Source organism: Bufo bufo, chromosome 6 (assembly GCF_905171765.1).
Source record: "Bufo bufo chromosome 6, aBufBuf1.1, whole genome shotgun sequence".
NCBI classification, from domain to species: Eukaryota; Metazoa; Chordata; class Amphibia; order Anura; family Bufonidae; genus Bufo; species Bufo bufo.
The window spans coordinates 60,880,648-60,901,071 of record NC_053394.1 but is presented as its reverse complement, the minus strand read 5'-3'; the positions used below and the strand labels follow the sequence as shown (position 1 = coordinate 60,901,071).

General features: G+C 42.6%; 1 protein-coding gene across 7 annotated transcripts in view; it reads right to left on the bottom strand.

Moving 5' to 3' along the window:
- Positions 1–20,424, bottom strand: part of BLNK (B cell linker) — a 309,580-nt gene that overhangs the window by 31,099 nt on the left and 258,057 nt on the right. For 6 of the 7 annotated variants that reach the window (XM_040434768.1, XM_040434771.1, XM_040434773.1 and 3 more), the window contains 8 exons: positions 10,536–10,599; positions 9,625–9,708; positions 8,173–8,198; positions 8,064–8,086; positions 3,964–4,000; positions 1,071–1,101; positions 409–457; positions 270–306 (listed from right to left, as the gene is read on the bottom strand). In XM_040434768.1, the coding sequence (XP_040290702.1) occupies positions 270–306; positions 409–457; positions 1,071–1,101; positions 3,964–4,000; positions 8,064–8,086; positions 8,173–8,198; positions 9,625–9,708; positions 10,536–10,599 (351 nt within the window). The remainder of the gene's footprint in view (positions 1–269; positions 307–408; positions 458–1,070; positions 1,102–3,963; positions 4,001–8,063; positions 8,087–8,172; positions 8,199–9,624; positions 9,709–10,535; positions 10,600–20,424) is intronic. The other variant, XM_040434770.1, reaches the window with a different exon arrangement.

Below are 20,424 nucleotides of genomic sequence, written 5' to 3'. Positions count from 1 at the left end.
GGATCCACTCTGGGGTCTGTAGAAAATCTCTACAAAAGGTGAACAACTCCTTCAAGACTGATTCGTATTCTTAGACAGTGCAAAGTTCGATAGTATTAGTAAATCTGCCCCAATGTTTTTTTTTTGTTTTATATATAAAAAATGCCTACAATATAGTAACTTGTATTAGGCTGCTAGAGGTTTTATTTAAGGCGCACTGTGCTTCATATATTATCACCTTTAGATGGGTGCCAGGTTACTATGAACTTTTAATATAATAATAATCTTACCGGTTTCTGTAGAAAGTTTGTAGGTGGTTTAGGCCTTCTAGAGAAAAAAAAGGGACAAAACAGTGTAGTAACTCTAAATCTAAAGTATTTTATTTGTGTTTCATTCCTTTTTTTATCTTCTCATTTATGCCAAACTTACACATTTCGGGGAGAAGGTGAAGGCTTGGGTTTAAAGGGTATTTCTGGTACTATTTAAAAACATAATATATTAGTTCAATGGTACAAGCAAATCATAATAATAATAATAATAATAATAATAATAATTAAATTAAAAAAAAACACAAACAGGCTGCATATGCCCAATTGCTCAGTGTATGATCAGGTACTGGACTATCAAAATATCTATTTTTTCAGGACTGCTGGAGTTTTTAAAAAAAAAATTGTATTCCAAAATAAATACAATTTGACCCAGTGGATGCCAGATTAGAGAACGTTGCTGCATCTATGTTTAAAAAGATATAGATATAATGCTGTTATAAACTCTTTGATTGCTTACTCTAGAAAGCCCTAAAAAAAAAATCAACAGCTAGAAATACCAGTATTTTCTATCCCAGCAAAAAATTAAGCTCTATCTCATGATATAAAATGGGTTAAAACAGTATAAATTATGTAAGGAAAAATAGAAGTGCAGAGAGAGCCATCACAAAGAGTAGCAGCTAGGTAAAGGACTCTGCAGAAGAAAAATGGGGAATTTTTAATAAAGACTGTTTAGAAAGTTGCTTAATTTTGCAATTAGGAAGCAAATAAAATAATAAAAAAGTGCCCATCGCCATGAATTTAAAACAGAGTTGGGATACTTACAATCTTCACATACTTCATATTCGTCCTGATCCTTAAAAAAGTTGAAGATATCCTGATATTACATTTAGGAATTTTATGAAACTTTGAAGGAACATATACAATGTAAACATGCAAGTACAAACGTGATTAGTAAAACGTCATGGCTGTTTGTGCAGGCAATCATTTCAAGTCACGTGCAGATGGTTAACCCTGGTAAAGGAACATTTTATAGTGTACCTCCAGTAAAAAATTAACAGTTTCTTTTAAAAGCTCAAATGTTGTGTTGCACATTGTTCCTTTTTTACCTAATTCACTAAAAGGAAGTTGTAATCATTGTCTGTCTTGCTACATTTAACAGCTTCAGCCTGGTCACAGTCACTGTTTCTACAAGCCTGCTAGCTCACATTAGTACATTCCTATACAATGCCTGCTAAAAATGTCATGTAATTACAGCAGCATTGGCACCGAGTCAAGCAAAGTTCCCTCTACAGACAGACAGTTTGCAATTCCCAGGTGGGCAATATGTTCCTGCTATATTATCAACCTAGCTATCTGCTCATGCATTTGAGCTCAGCGGGGAGGAAGTAAAGGGCTGCAGTAATTAAAGACTTCTCCTTTGAAATAGAGTGTGTACCTACAACTGCGTGAAGCCACCAAGCAGCATAGAAAAACAACAATGTAGATATACAGGGGCAGAATTACAATTGGAAATGCACCTGTTGTACACTTTCTTGTAAGCATTTTACTTTGACAAGGGATATGTCTTCACTGTAAAGGGGCATAGCTTCATGGGAAAGGGCATGGCCTAAATGCAGCTCTGAGGCAAAATTTTGGTGAATGTGTATAAAAAAGGCAAAATCACCTTCTGCATTTCCCTTGTGCTATATAATATATATATATATATATACACACACACATACATACAGTGGGATGCGAAAGTTTGGGCAACCTTGTTAATCGTCATGATTTTCCTGTATAAATCGTTGGTTGTTACGATAAAAAATGTCAGTTAAATATATCATATAGGAGACACACACAGTGATATTTGAGAAGTGAAATTAAGTTTATTGGATTTAAAGAAAGTGTGCTATAATTGTTTAAACAAAATTAGGCAGGTGCATAAATTTGGGCACCATAAAAAAGAAATGAAATCAATATTTAGTAGATCCTCCTTTTTCAGAAATTACAGCCTCTAAACGCTTCCTGTAGGTTCCAATGGGAGTCTGGATTCTGGTTGAAGGTATTTTGGACCATTCCTCTTTACAAAACATCTTTAGTTCATTCAGGTTTGATGGCTTCCGAGCATGGACAGCTCTCTTTAAGTCACACCACAGATTTTCAATTATATTCAGGTCTGGGACTGAGATGGCCATTCCAGAACGTTGTACTTGTTCCTCTGCATAAATGCCTTAGTGGATTTTGAGCAGTGTTTAGGGTCGTTGTCTTGTTGAAAGACCCAGCCCTGATGCAGCTTCAGCTTTGTCACCGATTCCTGGACATTGGTCTCCAGAATCTGCTGATACTGAGTGGTATCCATGCGTCCCTCAACTTTGACAAGATTCCCAGTCCCTGCACTGGCCCCACAGCCCCACAGCATGATGGAACCACCACCATATTTTACTGTAGGTAGCAGGTGTTTTTCTTGGAATGCTGTGTTCTTTTTCCTCCATGCATAACGCCCCTTGTTATGGCCAAATAACTCAATTTTAGTTTCATCAGTCCACAGCACCTTATTCCAAAATGAAGCTGGCTTGTCCAAATGTGCTTTAGCCCACCTCAAGCGGCACTTTTTGTGCTGTGGGCGGAGAAAAGGCTTCCTCTGCATCACTCTCGCATACAGCATCTCCTTGTGTAAAGTGCGCCGAATAGTTGAACGATGCACAGTGACTCCATCTGCAGCAAGATGATGTTGTAGGTCTTTGGTGCTGGTCTGTGGGTTGACTTTGACTGTTCTCACCATTCGTCGCTTCTGTCTATACGAGATTTTTCTTGGTCTGCCACTTCGAGCCTTAACTTGAACTGAGCCTGTGGTCTTCCATTTCCTCAATATGTTTCCTAACTGTGGAACCAGACAGCTGAAATCTCTGAGACAGCTTTCTGTATCCTTCCCCTAAACCATGATGGTGAACAATCTTTGTCTTCAGGTCATTTGAGAGTTGTTTTGAGACCCCCATGTTGCTACTCTTCAGAGAAAATTAAAAGAGGAGGGAAACTTACAATTGACCCCCTTAAATACTCTTTCTCATAATTGTATTCACCTGTGTATGTAGGTCAGGGGTCACTGAGCTTACCAAGCCAATTTGAGTTCCAATAATTAGTTCTAAAGGTTTTGGAATCAATAAAATGACAACAGTGCCCAAATTTATGCACCTGCCTAATTTTGTTTAAACAATTATAGCACACTTTCTGTAAATCCAATAAACTTCATTTCACTTCTCAAATATCACAGTGTGTGTTTCCTATATGATATATTTAACTGACATTTTTTATCGTAACAACCAACGATTTATACAGGAAAATCATGATGATTAACAAGGTTGCCCAAACTTTCACATCCCACTGTATTTATAAAAAAAATGGTACCCTAACAAAGTACAACTTGTCTTGTTAAAAACAGGACCATATACAACCATGCTGAGATAAGAATAAAAAAATATATAGCAAAAATGCAGAAAGTCAAATAATAAAGTATCTAGGTTCCAAAGGCCAAGACTGGGTCCTGGAGGTGTAAAAACACAAGCAAAGAGATGCAGTCTTTAGGTAATAATTTCAGTGAGGTTACCTACTTAGCTTCTGGTACAGCTATTAGTTTAAAACACATTGTCAGAATCTCAAGGTAAGATTGAATGGGGTTAAATGAAACAACGTGATACCATTGTCTATGATAAATGAAGCCAGTGGCTTGTATACATACCAAATATGATGGAGAAGTTACTTTAGGGAGCAGTCCCCTAAAAATACATAGAAATTGAAAATTTGGTTTTATTCAGTTATACTTGGATTTTGATTATTATTGTATAACTAGATTAGGCTCTTTTCTCATCCGTGTTTGAGGCTCCACCAACCATAGTGTAGAGATGAACAGAGCCTTGTGCTCCGCTTTCATATCAGCAGTAATGATTTCTGTAGTTTTCTATCATAAAATAATGGAAGCACCAGATCTGATACATAAACTAATGGCGTCAGATGGACCCCATTGGCTATTATGGGGCGTGATGGGTTTCTGTTAAGGAGTCTGGCATTTTACTGGACAAAATGGTCCTGTAGGGTATGTTTGACGGAGGCCCCTAATGGAGCAGGGGATGTGATCTCAGCCTTAGATCTTAAAAATAGATCTTAAAAATAAAAATTTAAAAGAATTTTTTTTTAAAAAGTGCAATCAAAACTTTCCTAAGTTTTAAGCAATATGCTATGGAGCAAGAGAGTGGTACAGTTATAGGGGCACTAAGAGTAAGGCACCATTTGCAGAGCTGTTCATCACAATCTATTATGCTCTGTTATCAGCCATTAATTTTTTTTGGAGATGTATAAACTCCTAGTCAGAATGTGCCTTTATTTCCATCCACAGGCAGCATTCTGGTGCACATGTGAGGCCCGGGCTATATCAGCCAGTCTTGGGTGGGGCTCAGAGCTCTCTCTCTCTCCTCCCACTGTATGCATGGTCACATGCTGGAGGTTACTGGGAGATTGCTTTGAGTCTGACCTTGCGCGCCTGTAATTCGCCCACTGGCTCCTGGTATTGCCCATACGGGCCAGGTAGGTTTAGCGTTAGGTCCCGAGCTACTTGAGAAACCTTGGCGCGGTGCTCGGGCTCAGACATGTCCTCCACCATAGGATATGTTGGCTAATCTCTCAATTTTACACCAGTACGGGGGTTAGTAAGACCGCAGAGTGCACCTGTCTTTGTTTTTGTTATATTATTTTTACTGTTTATCACATCCACACATTTGCTATCCTGTGTAGGATGTCCATTGTGGTTCTTGTGGTCTGCTGCATTCATCCTCCATTGTATGCATTTTTGCTGGGGATTGCCATTAGCAGCGGACCACAAGTGCAGGATCTGCCCCCCCTGTATAGATGCACTACTGCATATGGGGTTGAGCACTTCCTGCTTTTTAGTTAGCACCCATCTTATGTCTATCAATCCTCCAATACGAAGCTGTGTAGAGACTCTAAAAGGTGTCCATACACCTTCCATAGCTGTCAGCTAAACTCTCTCTCTATATATACACATACATGCATACATACATACATACACACACACACACACTTGGCTTTACCTAGCATGCATGTGTTTTTAATGGGGAAAAAGGAGACAGAGGCGGCCAGATGCCTCCGGAGAACAAAAGGATTGGGTGATTAGATTCAACATATTTGATCCTTCTCTCCCCCCCGAACATCAACTGTCAGAGGAGTTTCTGGAACTCCCCATACACAATAGATTGTGCACTACCCCAGACATGTACATGTCATGTTCTGGCCATTCACTCCAGATAGAGAAGGTATGGTTGGCAGGAACAGGGCTAACCACTTTGTTCCTGTTCTCTTGATAGGTGTGGGCTGAACCTATTTCCTGCCAGGAGATTGAGTTTCTGAGTAGAGAGTGTGGAATTAGGAAGCACATGCCTGAGCTCCTACTCCAAGAGACTGTATCCAGTTCCCCTGTGAGATTAACACTCCAAAGAGAACATCAAATCAAGAACACTGCTTCCAAGAAGCCCCAGTGTACTTAGACAGCAGAGTGATCAGCGAAACCACAGCTTTACAGACACTGCTGCACGTGAGGGACTACAGATCAGACTACCATCACCTAGCTAATAACCAGGCCATACTACCTTCAAGCCTGAATCCCACAGTGTATTATACCTATAACCACAAGTGCTTGCTAGTGCCATTTAATAGCCACACAACCAGCCACCATACCTCCTCATCTGATGCCAGAATCTGCACTTTGTACTTAATACTGCTGGATATGCCACAAGTTATATTTTGCACTACACTGCGTGCAGAATTATTAGGCAAATGAGTATTTTGACCACATCATCCTCTTTATGCATGTTGTCTTACTCCAAGCTGTATAGGCTCGAAAGCCTACTACCAATTAAGCATATTAGGTGATGTGCATCTCTGTAATGAGAAGGGGTGTGGTCTAATGACATCAACACCCTATATTAGGTGTGCATAATTATTAGGCAACTTCCTTTCCTTTGGCAAAATGGGTCAAAAGAAGGACTTGACAGGCTCAGAAAAGTCAAAAATAGTGAGATATCTTGCAGAGGGATGCAGCACTCTTAAAATTGCAAAGCTTCTGAAGTGTGATCATCGAACAATCAAGCGTTTCATTCAAAATAGTCAACAGGGTCGCAAGAAGCGTGTGGAAAAACCAAGGCGCAAAATAACTGCCCATGAACTGAGAAAAGTCAAGCGTGCAGCTGCCAAGATGCCACTTGCCACCAGTTTGGCCATATTTCAGAGCTGCAACATCACTGGAGTGCCCAAAAGCACAAGGTGTGCAATACTCAGAGACATGGCCAAGGTAAGAAAGGCTGAAAGACGACCACCACTGAACAAGACACACAAGCTGAAACGTCAAGACTGGGCCAAGAAATATCTCAAGACTGATTTTTCTAAGGTTTTATGGACTGATGAAATGAGAGTGAGTCTTGATGGGCCAGATGGATGGGCCCCTGGCTGGATTGGTAAAGGGCAGAGAGCTCCAGTCCGACTCAGACGCCAGCAAGGTGGAGGTGGAGTACTGGTTTGGGCTGGTATTATCAAAGATGAGCTTGTGGGGCCTTTTCGGGTTGAGGATGGAGTCAAGCTCAACTCCCAGTCCTACTGCCAGTTTCTGAAAGATACCTTCTTCAAGCAGTGGTACAGGAAGAAGTCTGCATCCTTCAAGAAAAACATGATTTTCATGCAGGACAATGCTCCATCACACGCGTCCAAGTACTCCACAGCGTGGCTGGCAAGAAAGGGTATAAAAGAAGAAAATCTAATGACATGGCCTCCTTGTTCACCTGATCTGAACCCCATTGAGAACCTGTGGTCCATCATCAAATGTGAGATTTACAAGGAAGGAAAACAGTACACCTCTCTGAACAGTGTCTGGGAGGCTGTGGTTGCTGCTGCACGCAATGTTGATGGTGAACAGATCAAAACACTGACAGAATCCATGGATGGCAGGCTTTTGAGTGTCCTTGCAAAGAAAGGTGGCTATATTGGTCACTGATTTGTTTTTGTTTTGTTTTTGAATGTCAGAAATGTATATTTGTGAATGTTGAGATGTTATATTGGTTTCACTGGTAAAAATAAATAATTGAAATGGGTATATATTTGTTTTTTTGTTAAGTTGCCTAATAATTATGCACAGTAATAGTCACCTGCACACACAGATATCCCCCTAAAATAGCTAAAACTAAAAACAAACTAAAAACTACTTCCAAAAATATTCAGCTTTGATATTAATGAGTTTTTTGGGTTCATTCAGAACATGGTTGTTGTTCAATAATAAAATTAATCCTCAAAAATACAACTTGCCTAATAATTCTGCACTCCCTGTAAGTAAAGATAGACTTTTATAGGTTTATATTCTTCGCCTTTCCGTGATACAACATCTCATCAGGGCCACTACCACTCCCATCCTCTATGTCAGCTCCTCACGGGCTCGCTGCATTTGTTAGCCGGCAGGGTCAGCCAACAATATTCTAATGTGTATGAAGGCATTAAGTCTTTCTTATCTTAGGTTTCTTTCTATTGTCCCCAGGCTGTGGAGAGGCTAACTGTGTTGTTCTTCAGTTTTTGCCTCCGTGATCAAATTGTTGTTTAGTTTTTTTGATTGCCAACCATCATTTCACTAATGGTGACCAATGTCGGCTTTAATATTCCTTCACTAGAACATTGAAAGCAAGTGCAAACAAAGGAGTTTTTTTTTTTTTAATGCTATAGGCGAAAAAGTTGTCAGCATCATACAAGACCAGTTGCAGTAACTACATATTTAATAGCCTTATGTACCTTTTAGGTGGAGAAGGAGTTGTCTGAAAAAGAAAATGGCAATTTTCCATTATAGAAAGCATCAATCATGAACACAATTATATGGCTGATGTACTTTTCAATATATTACCTCATTTTCCGGGACTACATACAGCTCTGAAAGAAAAATCTAATTGTGAGTAGAAGCAAATAAGAAACCACCTTGTTTTAGACAAGAGAATCTCCATGATGGAAGCTCAAATACATCCAGTATTAGCTATTAATTTGCTGTCTGATCCCTGGTTTATGCACGATAGACATCCAGACCTGTTATGGAATTGCTACAGAAGCAGTTTCCTAATATACACCTAGAACCAGAGATGTTTTTCAGTACAGTAGCCTACTGCTCATACTGAACTGGTAACTGCAGAAAGATAGCATTCACAACTGTTTCCCATCCCTTCTACCAAATACAAGTTGACCGCGGTGGTTTACGCCAGCCTCTTATCAGTTAATGAAACAGTGAAAGCGGGTGCCATCAATTGTACTAGAAATGGGGCACTAATATGTGCCAAAACTGCTGTTAGGCCTCATGCACACAATGGCATGTACTTTGTGGTCTGCAAATTGCAGATTCTCAAAATGCGAATACTGTCCATGTGACAGCCGCCTTTTTTGTGACCCTTTGACTTCAATGGGTCCATGGCCTGCACAAGTATAGGACGTGTTCTATCTTTGTGCGGAATGGACATAAGGATGCAGAAAGCTTGGATCAACCTCAGGATAGGTCATCAATATTAGATCATCTGTTTGAAGAGAAAGCTTGTGCGCTGCCTTCTCTGCTCTGTCGGCCTGCTCGCCGCTGACCGCGGCAGTGAGCAGGTGTAATTATGTTTCCACCTTCCTATTCACTTCTATGGGACGACTCTGTCCTACGCACTTGAACAGGAAGGAGCTGCCCCATAGAAGTGAATGGGATGGCTGAGATGTAATTACATCTGCTCACCGTTACGATGTTGATGACAAGCAGGTAAACAGTGAGGAGAAGACAGCGGACAACCCTTTTAAAAGGCACATTGTACCCCATCACCATTATAAGTAGCTTGGGCAAAACCAGTTGATAGTACAAAGAACATTAAACCCAGAATTTTTTGTAAATCCAGAAATTGCAATCTCACTCCTCAGTGGTGCACTACGTTGTTGCCTATTGTGCCTACCCGTCATCCTGGCATTTGAAAATGCTTTGACGGTTTTTTGTCTCTAAAAGACAAATTTATAGCTAATAATAAAAGGAGACTCCACCGCTTGTATTGTATGGATGAAAATATAAATACAAACGTATTTTTCAATCCTGTATCTGTAACACTATTGGTATATGCGAATAGAGTAAAATACTTTATTCAGACCCCACGAGGGGGAGCTCTTGATTCAAATATAGAAAGGAATTACTGTGGGCTGCCATGTTCACACAGGGAAACAGACTGCAGGAAAGAAACTTTGCATCTAAAATCCAAGATTTTGTACTTTTGTGACCGCCGCTGATCAGGTGTGCAATATTTCCACTGTACAGACTATGCTCAGATGAAATCATTTGTGATCTTACCATCTTCTGTTTCAGGTGGTTGCATGGTGGGAGACCTTATAGGAGTCTGGGGCATGGGTTTGGTCTGTCTGTTCACTGCTGGAGCTATAATTATATAATAAACAAGTATTATTTGTACATTGCATGTCACTTATGGGTTAATCTTGGGGTATGGTACAGTATAGTAACGGTATGTTATTTTGAAGTATAATGGTAGTATTTTTTATTTTGTCTAATAAAACAGTGCAAGGACCATTTTCTAGGGATCCATGGGCCTTGAACAAGCAGTGATTGCATACTTACCAACATTTAAGTTGGTAAATTCTGGGCATTTAAAACACGCCCCTGGGAACATCCAATTCCACCCAGGAACGCCCACTTATGGATGAGGTTAACATTAGCACCATCCATTTTCGACCTGGTACAGCCTGAATTTGCCAGGACTGTTTCTGACAATCAGATACAGTCCTGTCATATTCAGGACAGGGGGAAACTATGTGAATGTAATAAATAAAGGGATTGCCCATCAGTTATATGTGGTGGTGGAGGTGCAAATTTACAAAAAGAGGTCATCTGCATTGTCCAAGGACCATATTACAGCTCATAGAGTCATGCGCTCCATGCAATGAATACGTACATATGTTCATGCTGGAGAACTGTGAACTATGTACCGTACATATGCCTATTTAGGGCAAATAGATGTCAAAGTATGTCATCTCCTGCCTAGAACTCCCCTCTGTGAGTGAGATAACAGAACTCAACTCAATCATATGTAGCATGACCGCTATGACAAAGTGTGCCTTGTTATACTTGTCTATAGTTCCCTGCATCTTTCGATATTCTGCCCATTAAGGGCAACACAAAGTTGACGAAATTAAAGTGAATTTTACAATTATGCATAATTTACTTGTCAGGGTGTAGAAAGCTCTTACGTTTTTTCACGGGTTCCTTGGTCGGTTCAATATAACTTTCCGATTCTGGTACAATGTAGTTTTCCTAAAGCAAAATCAATACAAACAATCAGGGAAAGAGGATAAAAAAAATTATTTAAAAAAAATAAGTATATATATATATATATATATATATATATATATATATATATATATATATATATATATAAAAAAAAACAATGGCAGCACCGTCCTAGATGTAAGCTGGTGGGTGCAATACAAAATAGAAAGGATGGGCAGCACTCCAAAAAGTAAAATATAAGAAAACTTTATTTACCCCAGTGGGAAATGCGCGACGTTTCGGCTCCAAAGGTTCTGGTTTGGAGCCGAAACGTCGCGCATTTCGCACTGGGGTAAATAAAGTTTTCTTATATTTTACTTTTTGGAGTGCTGCCCATCCTTTCTATTTTATATATATATATATATATATATATATATATATATATATATATATATATATACACTGCTCAAAAAAATAAAGGGAACACTTAAACAACACAATGTAACTCCAAGTCAATCACACTTCAGCGAAATCAAACTGTCCACTTAGGAAGCAACACTGAGTGACAATCAATTTCACATGCTGTTGTGCAAATGGGATAGACAACAGGTGGAAATTATAGGCAATTAGCAAGACACCCCCAATAAATGAGTGGTTCTGCAGGTGGTGACCACAGACCGCTTCTCAGTTCCTATGCTTCCTGGCTGATGTTTTGGTCACTTTTGAATGCTTGCGGTGCTTTCACTCTAGTGGTAGCATGAGACGGAGTCTACAACCCCAACAAGTGGCTCAGGTAGTGCAGCTTATCCAGGATGGCACATCAATGCGAGCTGTGGCAAGAAGGTTTGCTGTGTCTGTCAGCGTAGTGTCCAGAGCATGGAGGCGCTACCTGGAGACAGGCCAGTACATCAGGAGACGTGGAGGAGGCCGTAGGAGGGCAACAACCCAGCAGCAGGACCGCTACCTCCGCCTTTGTGCAAGGAGGAACAGGAGGAGCACTGCCAGAGCCCTGCAAAATGATCTCCAGCAGGCCACAAATGTGCATGTGTCTGCTCAAACGGTCAGAAACAGACTCCATGAGCGTGATATGAGGGCCCGACGTCCACAGGTGGGGGTTGTGCTTACAGCCCAACACCGTGCAGGACGTTTGGCATTTGCCAGAGAACACCAAGATTGGCAAATTCGCCACTGGCGCCCTGTGCTCTTCACAGATGAAAGCAGGTTCACACTGAGCACATGTGACAGATGTGACAGAGTCTGGAGACGCCGTGGAGAACGTTCTGCTGCCTGCAACATCCTCCAGCATGACCGGTTTGGCATTGTGTCAGTAATGGTGTGGGGTGGCATTTCTTTGGAGGGCCGCACAGCCCTCCATGTGCTCGCCAGAGGTAGCCTGACTGCCATTAGGTAACGAGATGAGATCCTCAGACCCCTTGTGAGACCATATGCTGGTGCGGTTGGCCCTGGGTTCCTCCTAATGCAAGACAATGCTAGACCTCATGTGGCTGGAGTGTGTCAGCAGTTCCTGCAAGACGAAGGCATTGATGCTATGGACTGGCCCGCCCGTTCCCCAGACTTGAATCCAATTGAACACATCTGGGACATCATGTCTCGCTCTATCCACCAACGTCACGTTGCACCACAGACTGTCCAGGAGTTGGCAGATGCTTTAGTCCAGGTCTGGGAGGAGATCCCTCAGGAGACCGTCCGCCACCTCATCAGGAGCATGCACAGGCATTGTAGGGAGGTCATACAGGCACGTGGAGGCCACACACACTACGGAGCCTCATTTTGACTTGTTTTAAGGACATTACATCAAAGTTGGATCAGCCTGTAGTGTGTTTTTCCACTTTAATTTTGAGGGTGACTCCAAATCCAGACCTCCATGGGTTGAAAAATTTGATTTCCATTTTTAAATTTTTGTGTGATTTTGTTGTCAGCACATTCAACTATGTAAAGAACAAAGTATTTCAGAAGAATATTTAATTAATTCAGATCTAGGATGTGTTATTTTTGTGTTCCCTTTATTTTTTTGAGCAGTGTATATATATATGTATTAATGCGGTACACCTATCAAACCGTAATGTAGGGTTGGCCTGGCCCTCCTGACTACCAGAGGATCCTCCACTGAGAATAGGCTCTAATACTGTAATGGGCCCCAAAGGTCCAGAAGGCAAAAAACCTATTTGGATGTTTTTGGAGCCAGTCACTTGACACTAGGGTCTATTACTCGAATTCAAAACCTATTAGACTTTAAAGATAGATAATGTAGGGATTGACCCACGAGAATAATTTCCTCTGGTAGGCCTAAGGAACCCCTGTCCAACACCACTGTAATCCCGGTGCAGTAAGGTGAGCTCCAGGAGGACAAAAATCTCTCTTAGAGCAGAAGGGCAAGAAAGATTTTTATTTTGCAGTGCTGCAACCTTGATGGCATCCATTTCTTATTGCTCAAAGAACTTTGCAAAAATAGTTTATTACGCAGCTCCTATGCAGACCAGTGTGTCGCCATGGTTACAACAATCCCCTGTGTTATCTGAGCCTGCAGTCACGTGATGTTCTCTACCACCTCATTTGCTCTCTTCCATGAAGGGACATATCTCGTGCATAATTGCTGTCAATGCAAAACTGATTGCTATTACATGATTTTCATATGTACTGTTTTGTGAGGGTTATGCTATAAAGTTTGATTAAATAAAATCAAGTTTATTGTATTTTTTCTTTTGTGTCTTTAAAGGGATTTTCAGGGACTTTGTACATGATAGGTCATCAATATCAGATGGGGAGGGGGGCGGGTATGCCAGTTGGCAACATTTTTTACAAGGTGCAGTACTGAAACTACACTGCGCCATCCACTGTGTAGTGTCCGGGCCTGGGTACTGTAGCTCAGCAAGAAGTCAAGCATATGGCCTTTTTGATTGAAATAAACATGCAGTCTCTGATAAAAGGTAAGACTGATGGCCGAACCAACAGTATTATTATTGCTACTATTATGGATATTAGGGTATTTCAGTTCTAGTAAAGTCATTATTAGAGTTGAGTGGACACCTGGATGTTCGGGTTCGACGGGTTCGGCCGAACTTCAGAAAAAAGTTAGAGTTCGGGACCCAAACTTGACCCCGAACCTGAACCCCATTAAAGTCAATGGGGACCCGAACTTTTGAGCACTAAAATGGCTCTAAAAATGTCATGGAAAGGGCTAGAGGGCTAGTGGTTAAGACCATGGCAAGTGCTCTGCAAACAAATGTGGATAGGGAAATGACTTAAAATAACATAAAATACGTACAAATAAAAAATAATCATCTTGATCTAGGAGGAAGAGGTCCATATGGAGTAGGAGGTTGAGGAGGCGGTGGATGTGGTGGTATAGGTGGAAGCGGCGGTGGAGGAGGAGGAGGTAGCCTACACTGCTTTTTGGTTTTAAATTTATTTTTTAAATTAGGGTACACCCCAAAACATTGGGAAATATAACCTGTGATAATCCCCTCCAGTCGTGCTAAACACACATTCAGACAATACACTGGCTGCAGGGCAGACCAGCACCTCCAAGGCGTAAAGGGCAAGCTCAGGCCATGTGCCAAATTTGGAGACCCAGAAGTTGCAGGGGGCAGACCCATCAGTCAGTTCGTGTAGGCGTGTGCACACATACTGCCCCACCATGTCGCACGTCCCCGTGATGTTCACGATCCAATTGGATATCTGCTCTATCAACTTTCGATGTTCTTTTCTGCGCCTACCATGTTGATCACGGTTAGCGGCGAATCAGGGTTCCACGCCGGAGAGGGAGCGTGAGAAAGAGAGACCACATCCAAGGGAGATCAATAGATGAAATTTTATTGTGATCGAGCGGAAATGTGGGAAAAGTTATTAAAACTGAAGAATCGAAGGAAAGGAGGGGGGCGTGCGGCAATTACCCACTCCCGACTTGGGGAGGTAGTGACGATAAATAACAATACAGGACTCTTAATATGCCCTGTTATTGGAATGATTAATAAAAAATTATAGTGACTGTCACTGGGGTATTTAGGATTTTGAAACGTTAGACAGGAGAGGCCCTGCTGCCGCTTTGTTAACTCTAGATGACTTCTGCCTGATCGCACGTCACCGTGACGTCCACGATCCATTTGGATATCTTCTCTATCAACTTTCAATGTTCTTTTCTTTTCATCTCTACCATGTTGATCACGGTTATCGGCAAATCAGGGTTCCACGCCGGAGAGGGAGCGTGAGAAAGAGACCACATCCAAGGGAGGTTAATTTTTTTTAAATTAAATATGATCGAGTGGAAAAGTGGGACAAATTATTGAAGCGCAAATGTGGGACAACTTGTTAAAGTTTAAGCATTGAATGAAAGGAGGTGGCGCGCATCAATTAAAAAACAATTTTTAAAATTTAATTCCGTCACCTATGCAGAGCAGAGGTTTCTATACGTAAAAATTGGTAAAATGTCACCTGACAATGTAACAGACGATTTTTTTAAATTTATGTCCCTATCACCTATGCAGAGCAGGGGTTTACAGCAAAAATGGTCAAATGTCACCCAAGAATGTAAGACAAATTAGTGAAATGTTTTTACCTGTCTACTAGGTAGAGCAGGGGTATATCACACCCAAAAATTGGTGAATTTCACCAGAAAATGTATCAGACAAATTAGTTAAATTACATCAAATAAAATAAAATACGTACAAATAAAAAATAAAATAAACTTGATCTATGAGGTGGAGGTCCATATGGAGTAGGAGTTTAAGGAGGCGGTGGACGTAGCGGTGTAGGTAGAAGCGGCGGTGGTGGAGGACGAGGTAGCCAACACTGTTTTTTTGTTTTAATTTTTTATATATATTTTTTAATTAGGGTACACTCCAAAAGAGTGGAAAATATCCAAAACACAACAATGAGCAATTGCGCTGTAGTATAACAATGGCTGGTTAAGGCCGGTATACATGTCTATTCTGCACAAGGTACGGGCAAGTTCTGTGGGGTCCATGCCTGGTTCATTTTAATGAACGTGAGCTTGTCCACATTGGCTGTGGACAGGCGGCTGCGCTTGTCTGTGATAACGCCCCCTGCCGTGCTAAACACACGTTCAGACAATACACTGGCTGCAGGGCAGGCCAGCACCTCCAAGGCGTAAAGGGCAAGCTCAGGCCATGTGCCCAATTTGGAGACCCAGAAGTTAAAGGGGGCAGAACCGTCATTCAGTACGTGTAGGTGTGTGCACACATACTGCTCCACCATGTTGCTGAAATGCTGACTCCTGCTAAGACATTCCATATCAGCTGGTGGTGCTGGTTGTTGTGGCGTGCTGACAAAGCTTTTCCACATTTCGGCCATACTAACCCTGCCTTCTGAGGTGCTGGTGGTGCCCCAGCTGCGTGGGCGACCTCTTCCTCCTCCTCTGCCTTCACCTTGTGCTTCCACTGTGTCCCCGCTGTCAGGTGGGAATGACACCAGCAGCGCGTCTACCAGCGTGCGCTTGTACTCGCACATCTTACGATCACGCGCCAGTGACGGAATTAAGGACGGTACGTTGTCCTTGTAACGGGGATCCAGCAGCGTGGCCACCCAGTAATCAGCACAAGTTAGAATGTGGGCAACTCGGCCTAGACACTGCAGCATGCAATCGCTCAGGTGTGCCAGGCTGCCCAGAGGCAACGAAAAGCTGTCCTCTGTGGGAGGTGTATCGTCTATGTCCTCTGTATCCCCCCAGCAATGCACCAGTGATGGCCATGAGCTGGTTAGGGTGCCACCCTGCTGTGAGCACAGTTCCTCCTCCTCATCCTCCACCTCATCATCCTCCAGAACTGTGCCCTGGCTGGACAATTGGTACCTTGGCTTTGTGGGTGCAGGAACCCACCCTCGGAGCCACTTGTGAATGACTGGCCGGAAACCCTATGAAATGATCCCTCTTCCTCCTCCTATGCCACATCCTCTTCCATCATCGCCAGCAGCGTTATTTCAAGGAGGCATAGAAGTGGGATAGTAACGCTGAGAACGGCGTTATCGGCATTGGCCATGTTGGTGGAGTACTCGAAACAGCGCAACAAGGAACACAGGTCTCGCATGGAGGCCCAGTCATTGGTGGTAAAGTGGTGCTGTTCCGCAGAGCGACTCACCCGTGCGTGCTGCAGCTGAAACTCCACTATCGCCTGCTGCTGCTCGCACAGTCTAGCCAGCATGTGCAAGGTGGAGTTCCACCTTGTGGGCACGTCGCATATGAGGCGGTGAGCGGGAAGACCGAAGTTACGCTGCGGCGCTGACAGGCGAGCAGCAGCAGGGTGAGAACGCCGAAAGCGTGCACAGACGGCCCGCACTTTATGCAGCAGCTCTGACATATCAGGGTAATTTTTAAGGAATCTCTGCACCACCAAATTCAGCACATGCGCCAGGCAAGGGATGTGCGTCAAACCGGCTACTCCCAGAGCCGCTACGAGATTTCGCCCATTATCGCACACCACCAGGCCGGGCTTGAGGCTCACTGGCACCAACCACTCATCAGTCTGTTGTTCAAGGCCCATCCACAGCTCCTGCGGGGTGTGGGGTTTGTCCCCCAAACAGATAAGTTTTAAAACTGCCTGCTGTCGTTTACCCCTGGCTGTGCTGAATTTGGTGGTGAAGAGGATGAGGAAGCGGAGTAGGAGGAGGAAGCAACAGGAGGCAAAGAGAAGCGCCCTGCAATCCTCGGTGATAGAAGGACATGCGCCAAACTACTATCCACCTCAGGCCCAGCTGCCACTGCATTTTCCCAGTGTGCTGTTATGGAGATATAACGTCCCTGACCGCGCTTACTGGTCCACGTCCGTAGTTAGGTGGACCTTGCCACAGATGGCGTTGCGCAGTGCACACCTGATTTTTGTCCCCCACTTGGTTGTGCAGGGAAGGGATGGCACGCCTGGAAAAGTAGTGGCGGCTGGGCACGACGTACTGTGGGACAGCCACCGCCATAAGGCTTTTAAAACTCTCTGTCTCCACCAGACAGAATGACAGCATTTCAAAGGCCAGTAAATTTGAAATGCTGGACTCAGGGCCAGGGATCGCGGATGGGTAGGGGGGTACTTCCTCTTCCGCTCCAGTGTTTGGGAGATGGAGAGCTGAACACTTCCGTGGGACATTGTGGAGATGCTTGGTGACCCAGGTGGTGGTGTTGCTGGCAGATCCTCTGTTTGCGGGGTGGCAGGTGCCACTGTCACTCCAGAGGTGGATGAAGAGACCGAGACTGCAGCACAGGTGGGGAAGGGTAAACAGATACACACCAGTGGGGACAACAGACAGAGCAAGGTACACAAAATAATAAATAAGGGTGGCTCACACAGACAGTATTATTCAGCCCAGGAGCAGAGCTCCACACCAAGCTGACTAACAAAACCAAACTGACACTCAGGCTCCACCACACCAACATATAGGAGGCCTGAGGTCACACCCACCACACCTACCAAGCACACCTTAACCCCGTGCACACCAGAATGGGAAGGGACACACAACTTAAAGGGGAAGTGTCTAAACAACATGTTGCCACCGGCAACAAGCATGCACGGCAAAAGTGTCACGGCACACACCAAAGGCCGTGACACCACCTAACTAACAGACTGATGAAAGTATTTTTCTGGGTGACTGGGCTCAGGGCAGGGTAAAAAGATTGTGCACTGCACCCACAAAACAAAATCCTGGTAGATCGCTGAGTTAACAAGCACTTCTAATTAAAGATTCTGTCCTATTCTCTCCCTCACAGCAGCAGCATCCTCTCCCTACACTAAGCACAGCAGAGTGACGTGCAGCGCTATGTGACTCTAGCTTATATAGAGGCTGGGTCACATGCTGCACTGGCCAATCACAGCCTTGCCATTAGTAGGCATGGCTGTGATGGCTTCTAAGAGCACAGAGTTAAACGCTTGTTGATTGGCTGCTCTGCAGACTTTCAAAAAGCACCATAAAATAGCCGAACACCGAACCCGAACTTTTACTTAAATGTTCGGGTTCAGGTCCGGGGTCCAAAAATCCTAAAGTTTGATACCAACCCGAACCTGATTGCCTTGCATTTTGTCATGACAGGTCCTCTTTAAACATCCAGTATTCATACCAGTTATACCAGTAATGAATAACTTAATTGGGAATGTGATTTAGCATAGGGCAAGAGAGGAAAACTTCCTTTTACCTAGAGGAGCACCTTCTATGTCCGAGAGTAAGGGGTCAGTGGTAGAGTCTCCATGGATATGGATAAATCTATTTATACTAGTGTAGTCATTGTATACTACTACACTCTGCCTAATAAACAAGTTCCCTGACCAGGCCCTAGAAAGACCCTTTAAGCCAATTGAGAACAAGGGTAATTTTAGTCTTTGGACCAGCCAGTTTAGTAATTTTTCACATGCGTCAGTTTAATGGACATAAAAAAGTGAAATCTGATTAGTTGCTATGGGCAACTACTTTACACCAGTTTGATAAATGTGCCCCTTTATTTTCCAAAGGAACTGTCCACAATGAAAGGAGGAATCTGATTGGTTGCTATGGGCAACTAAGCCAGTTCTACTTTACACCAGTTTGATAAACGACCCCCAAAGTTTTGATATGTTGGGCTGACTAGCATTTATTTTGCCTGAATAATGTAGATTTCTTTTAATCTTATTTTTATATCCATGTTTTTTTTGGCTCATAGACAGAAAAAAATTACTTATTTTTCTAGCAATCATATAGGATTAAAGTGAACCTGTCAAGTTGAAAATTTTATTTGAGCAGCAGGCAGATTGTTATATAACAGGAGGAGCTGAGCAGATTATATATTATATATATATATATATATATATACATATATACACACAGGGTGGGCCATTTATATGGATACACCTTAATAAAATGGGAATAGTTAGTGATATTAACTTCCTGTTTGTGGCACATTATTATATGTGAGGGGGGAAACTTTTCAAGATGGGTGGTGACCATGGCGGCCATTTTGAAGTCGGCCATTTTGAATCCAACTTTATTTTTTTCAATAGGAAGAGGGTCATGTGACACATCAAACTTATTGGGAATTTCACAAGAAAAACAATGGTGTGCTTTAATGTAACTTTATTCTTTCATGAGTTATTTACAAGTTTCTGACCACTTATAAAATGTGCTCAATGTGCTGCCCATTGTGTTGGATTGACAATGCAACCCTCTTCTCCCACTCTTCACACACTGATAGCAACACCTCAGGAGAAATGCTAGCACAGGCTTCCAGTATCCGTAGTTTCAGGTGCTGCACATCTCGTATCTTCACAGCATAGACAATTGCCTTCAGATGATACGAGATGTGCAGCACCTGAAACTACGGATACTGGAAGCCTGTGCTAGTATTTCTCCTGCGGTGTCGCTATCAGTGTGTGAAGAGTGGGAGAAGAGGGTTGCATTGACAATCCAACACAATGGACAGCACATTGAACACATTTTGTAAGTGGTCAGAAACTTGTAAATAACTCATGAAAGAATAAAGTTACATTAAAACCAAGCACACGATTGTTTTTCTTGTGAAATTCCCAATAAGTTTGATGTGTCAAATGACCCTCTTCCTATTGAAAAAACAAAAGTTGGATTCAAAATGGCCGACTTCAAAACTATATATAGTTTTATAGGAAAAGATTCAGTAAAACTTGTCTTAATTTATTTATTTACATTCCTGCTCATTCGGGGCTTCGAAGTCCAGGAGACGGTCCTATCAGTGATTGACAGCTTTCCCTATATGACTGTGTATACAGAGAGAGCTGTCAATCAGTGATAGGACCGCCTCCTTGATCTCAAAGCCCAGAATGAGCAGGAATTTAGAATTAATAAGTTACAATTTTACTGAATTTTTCCCCCACAAAACTATATATCAATCTGCTCGGCTTCTCCTGCTCT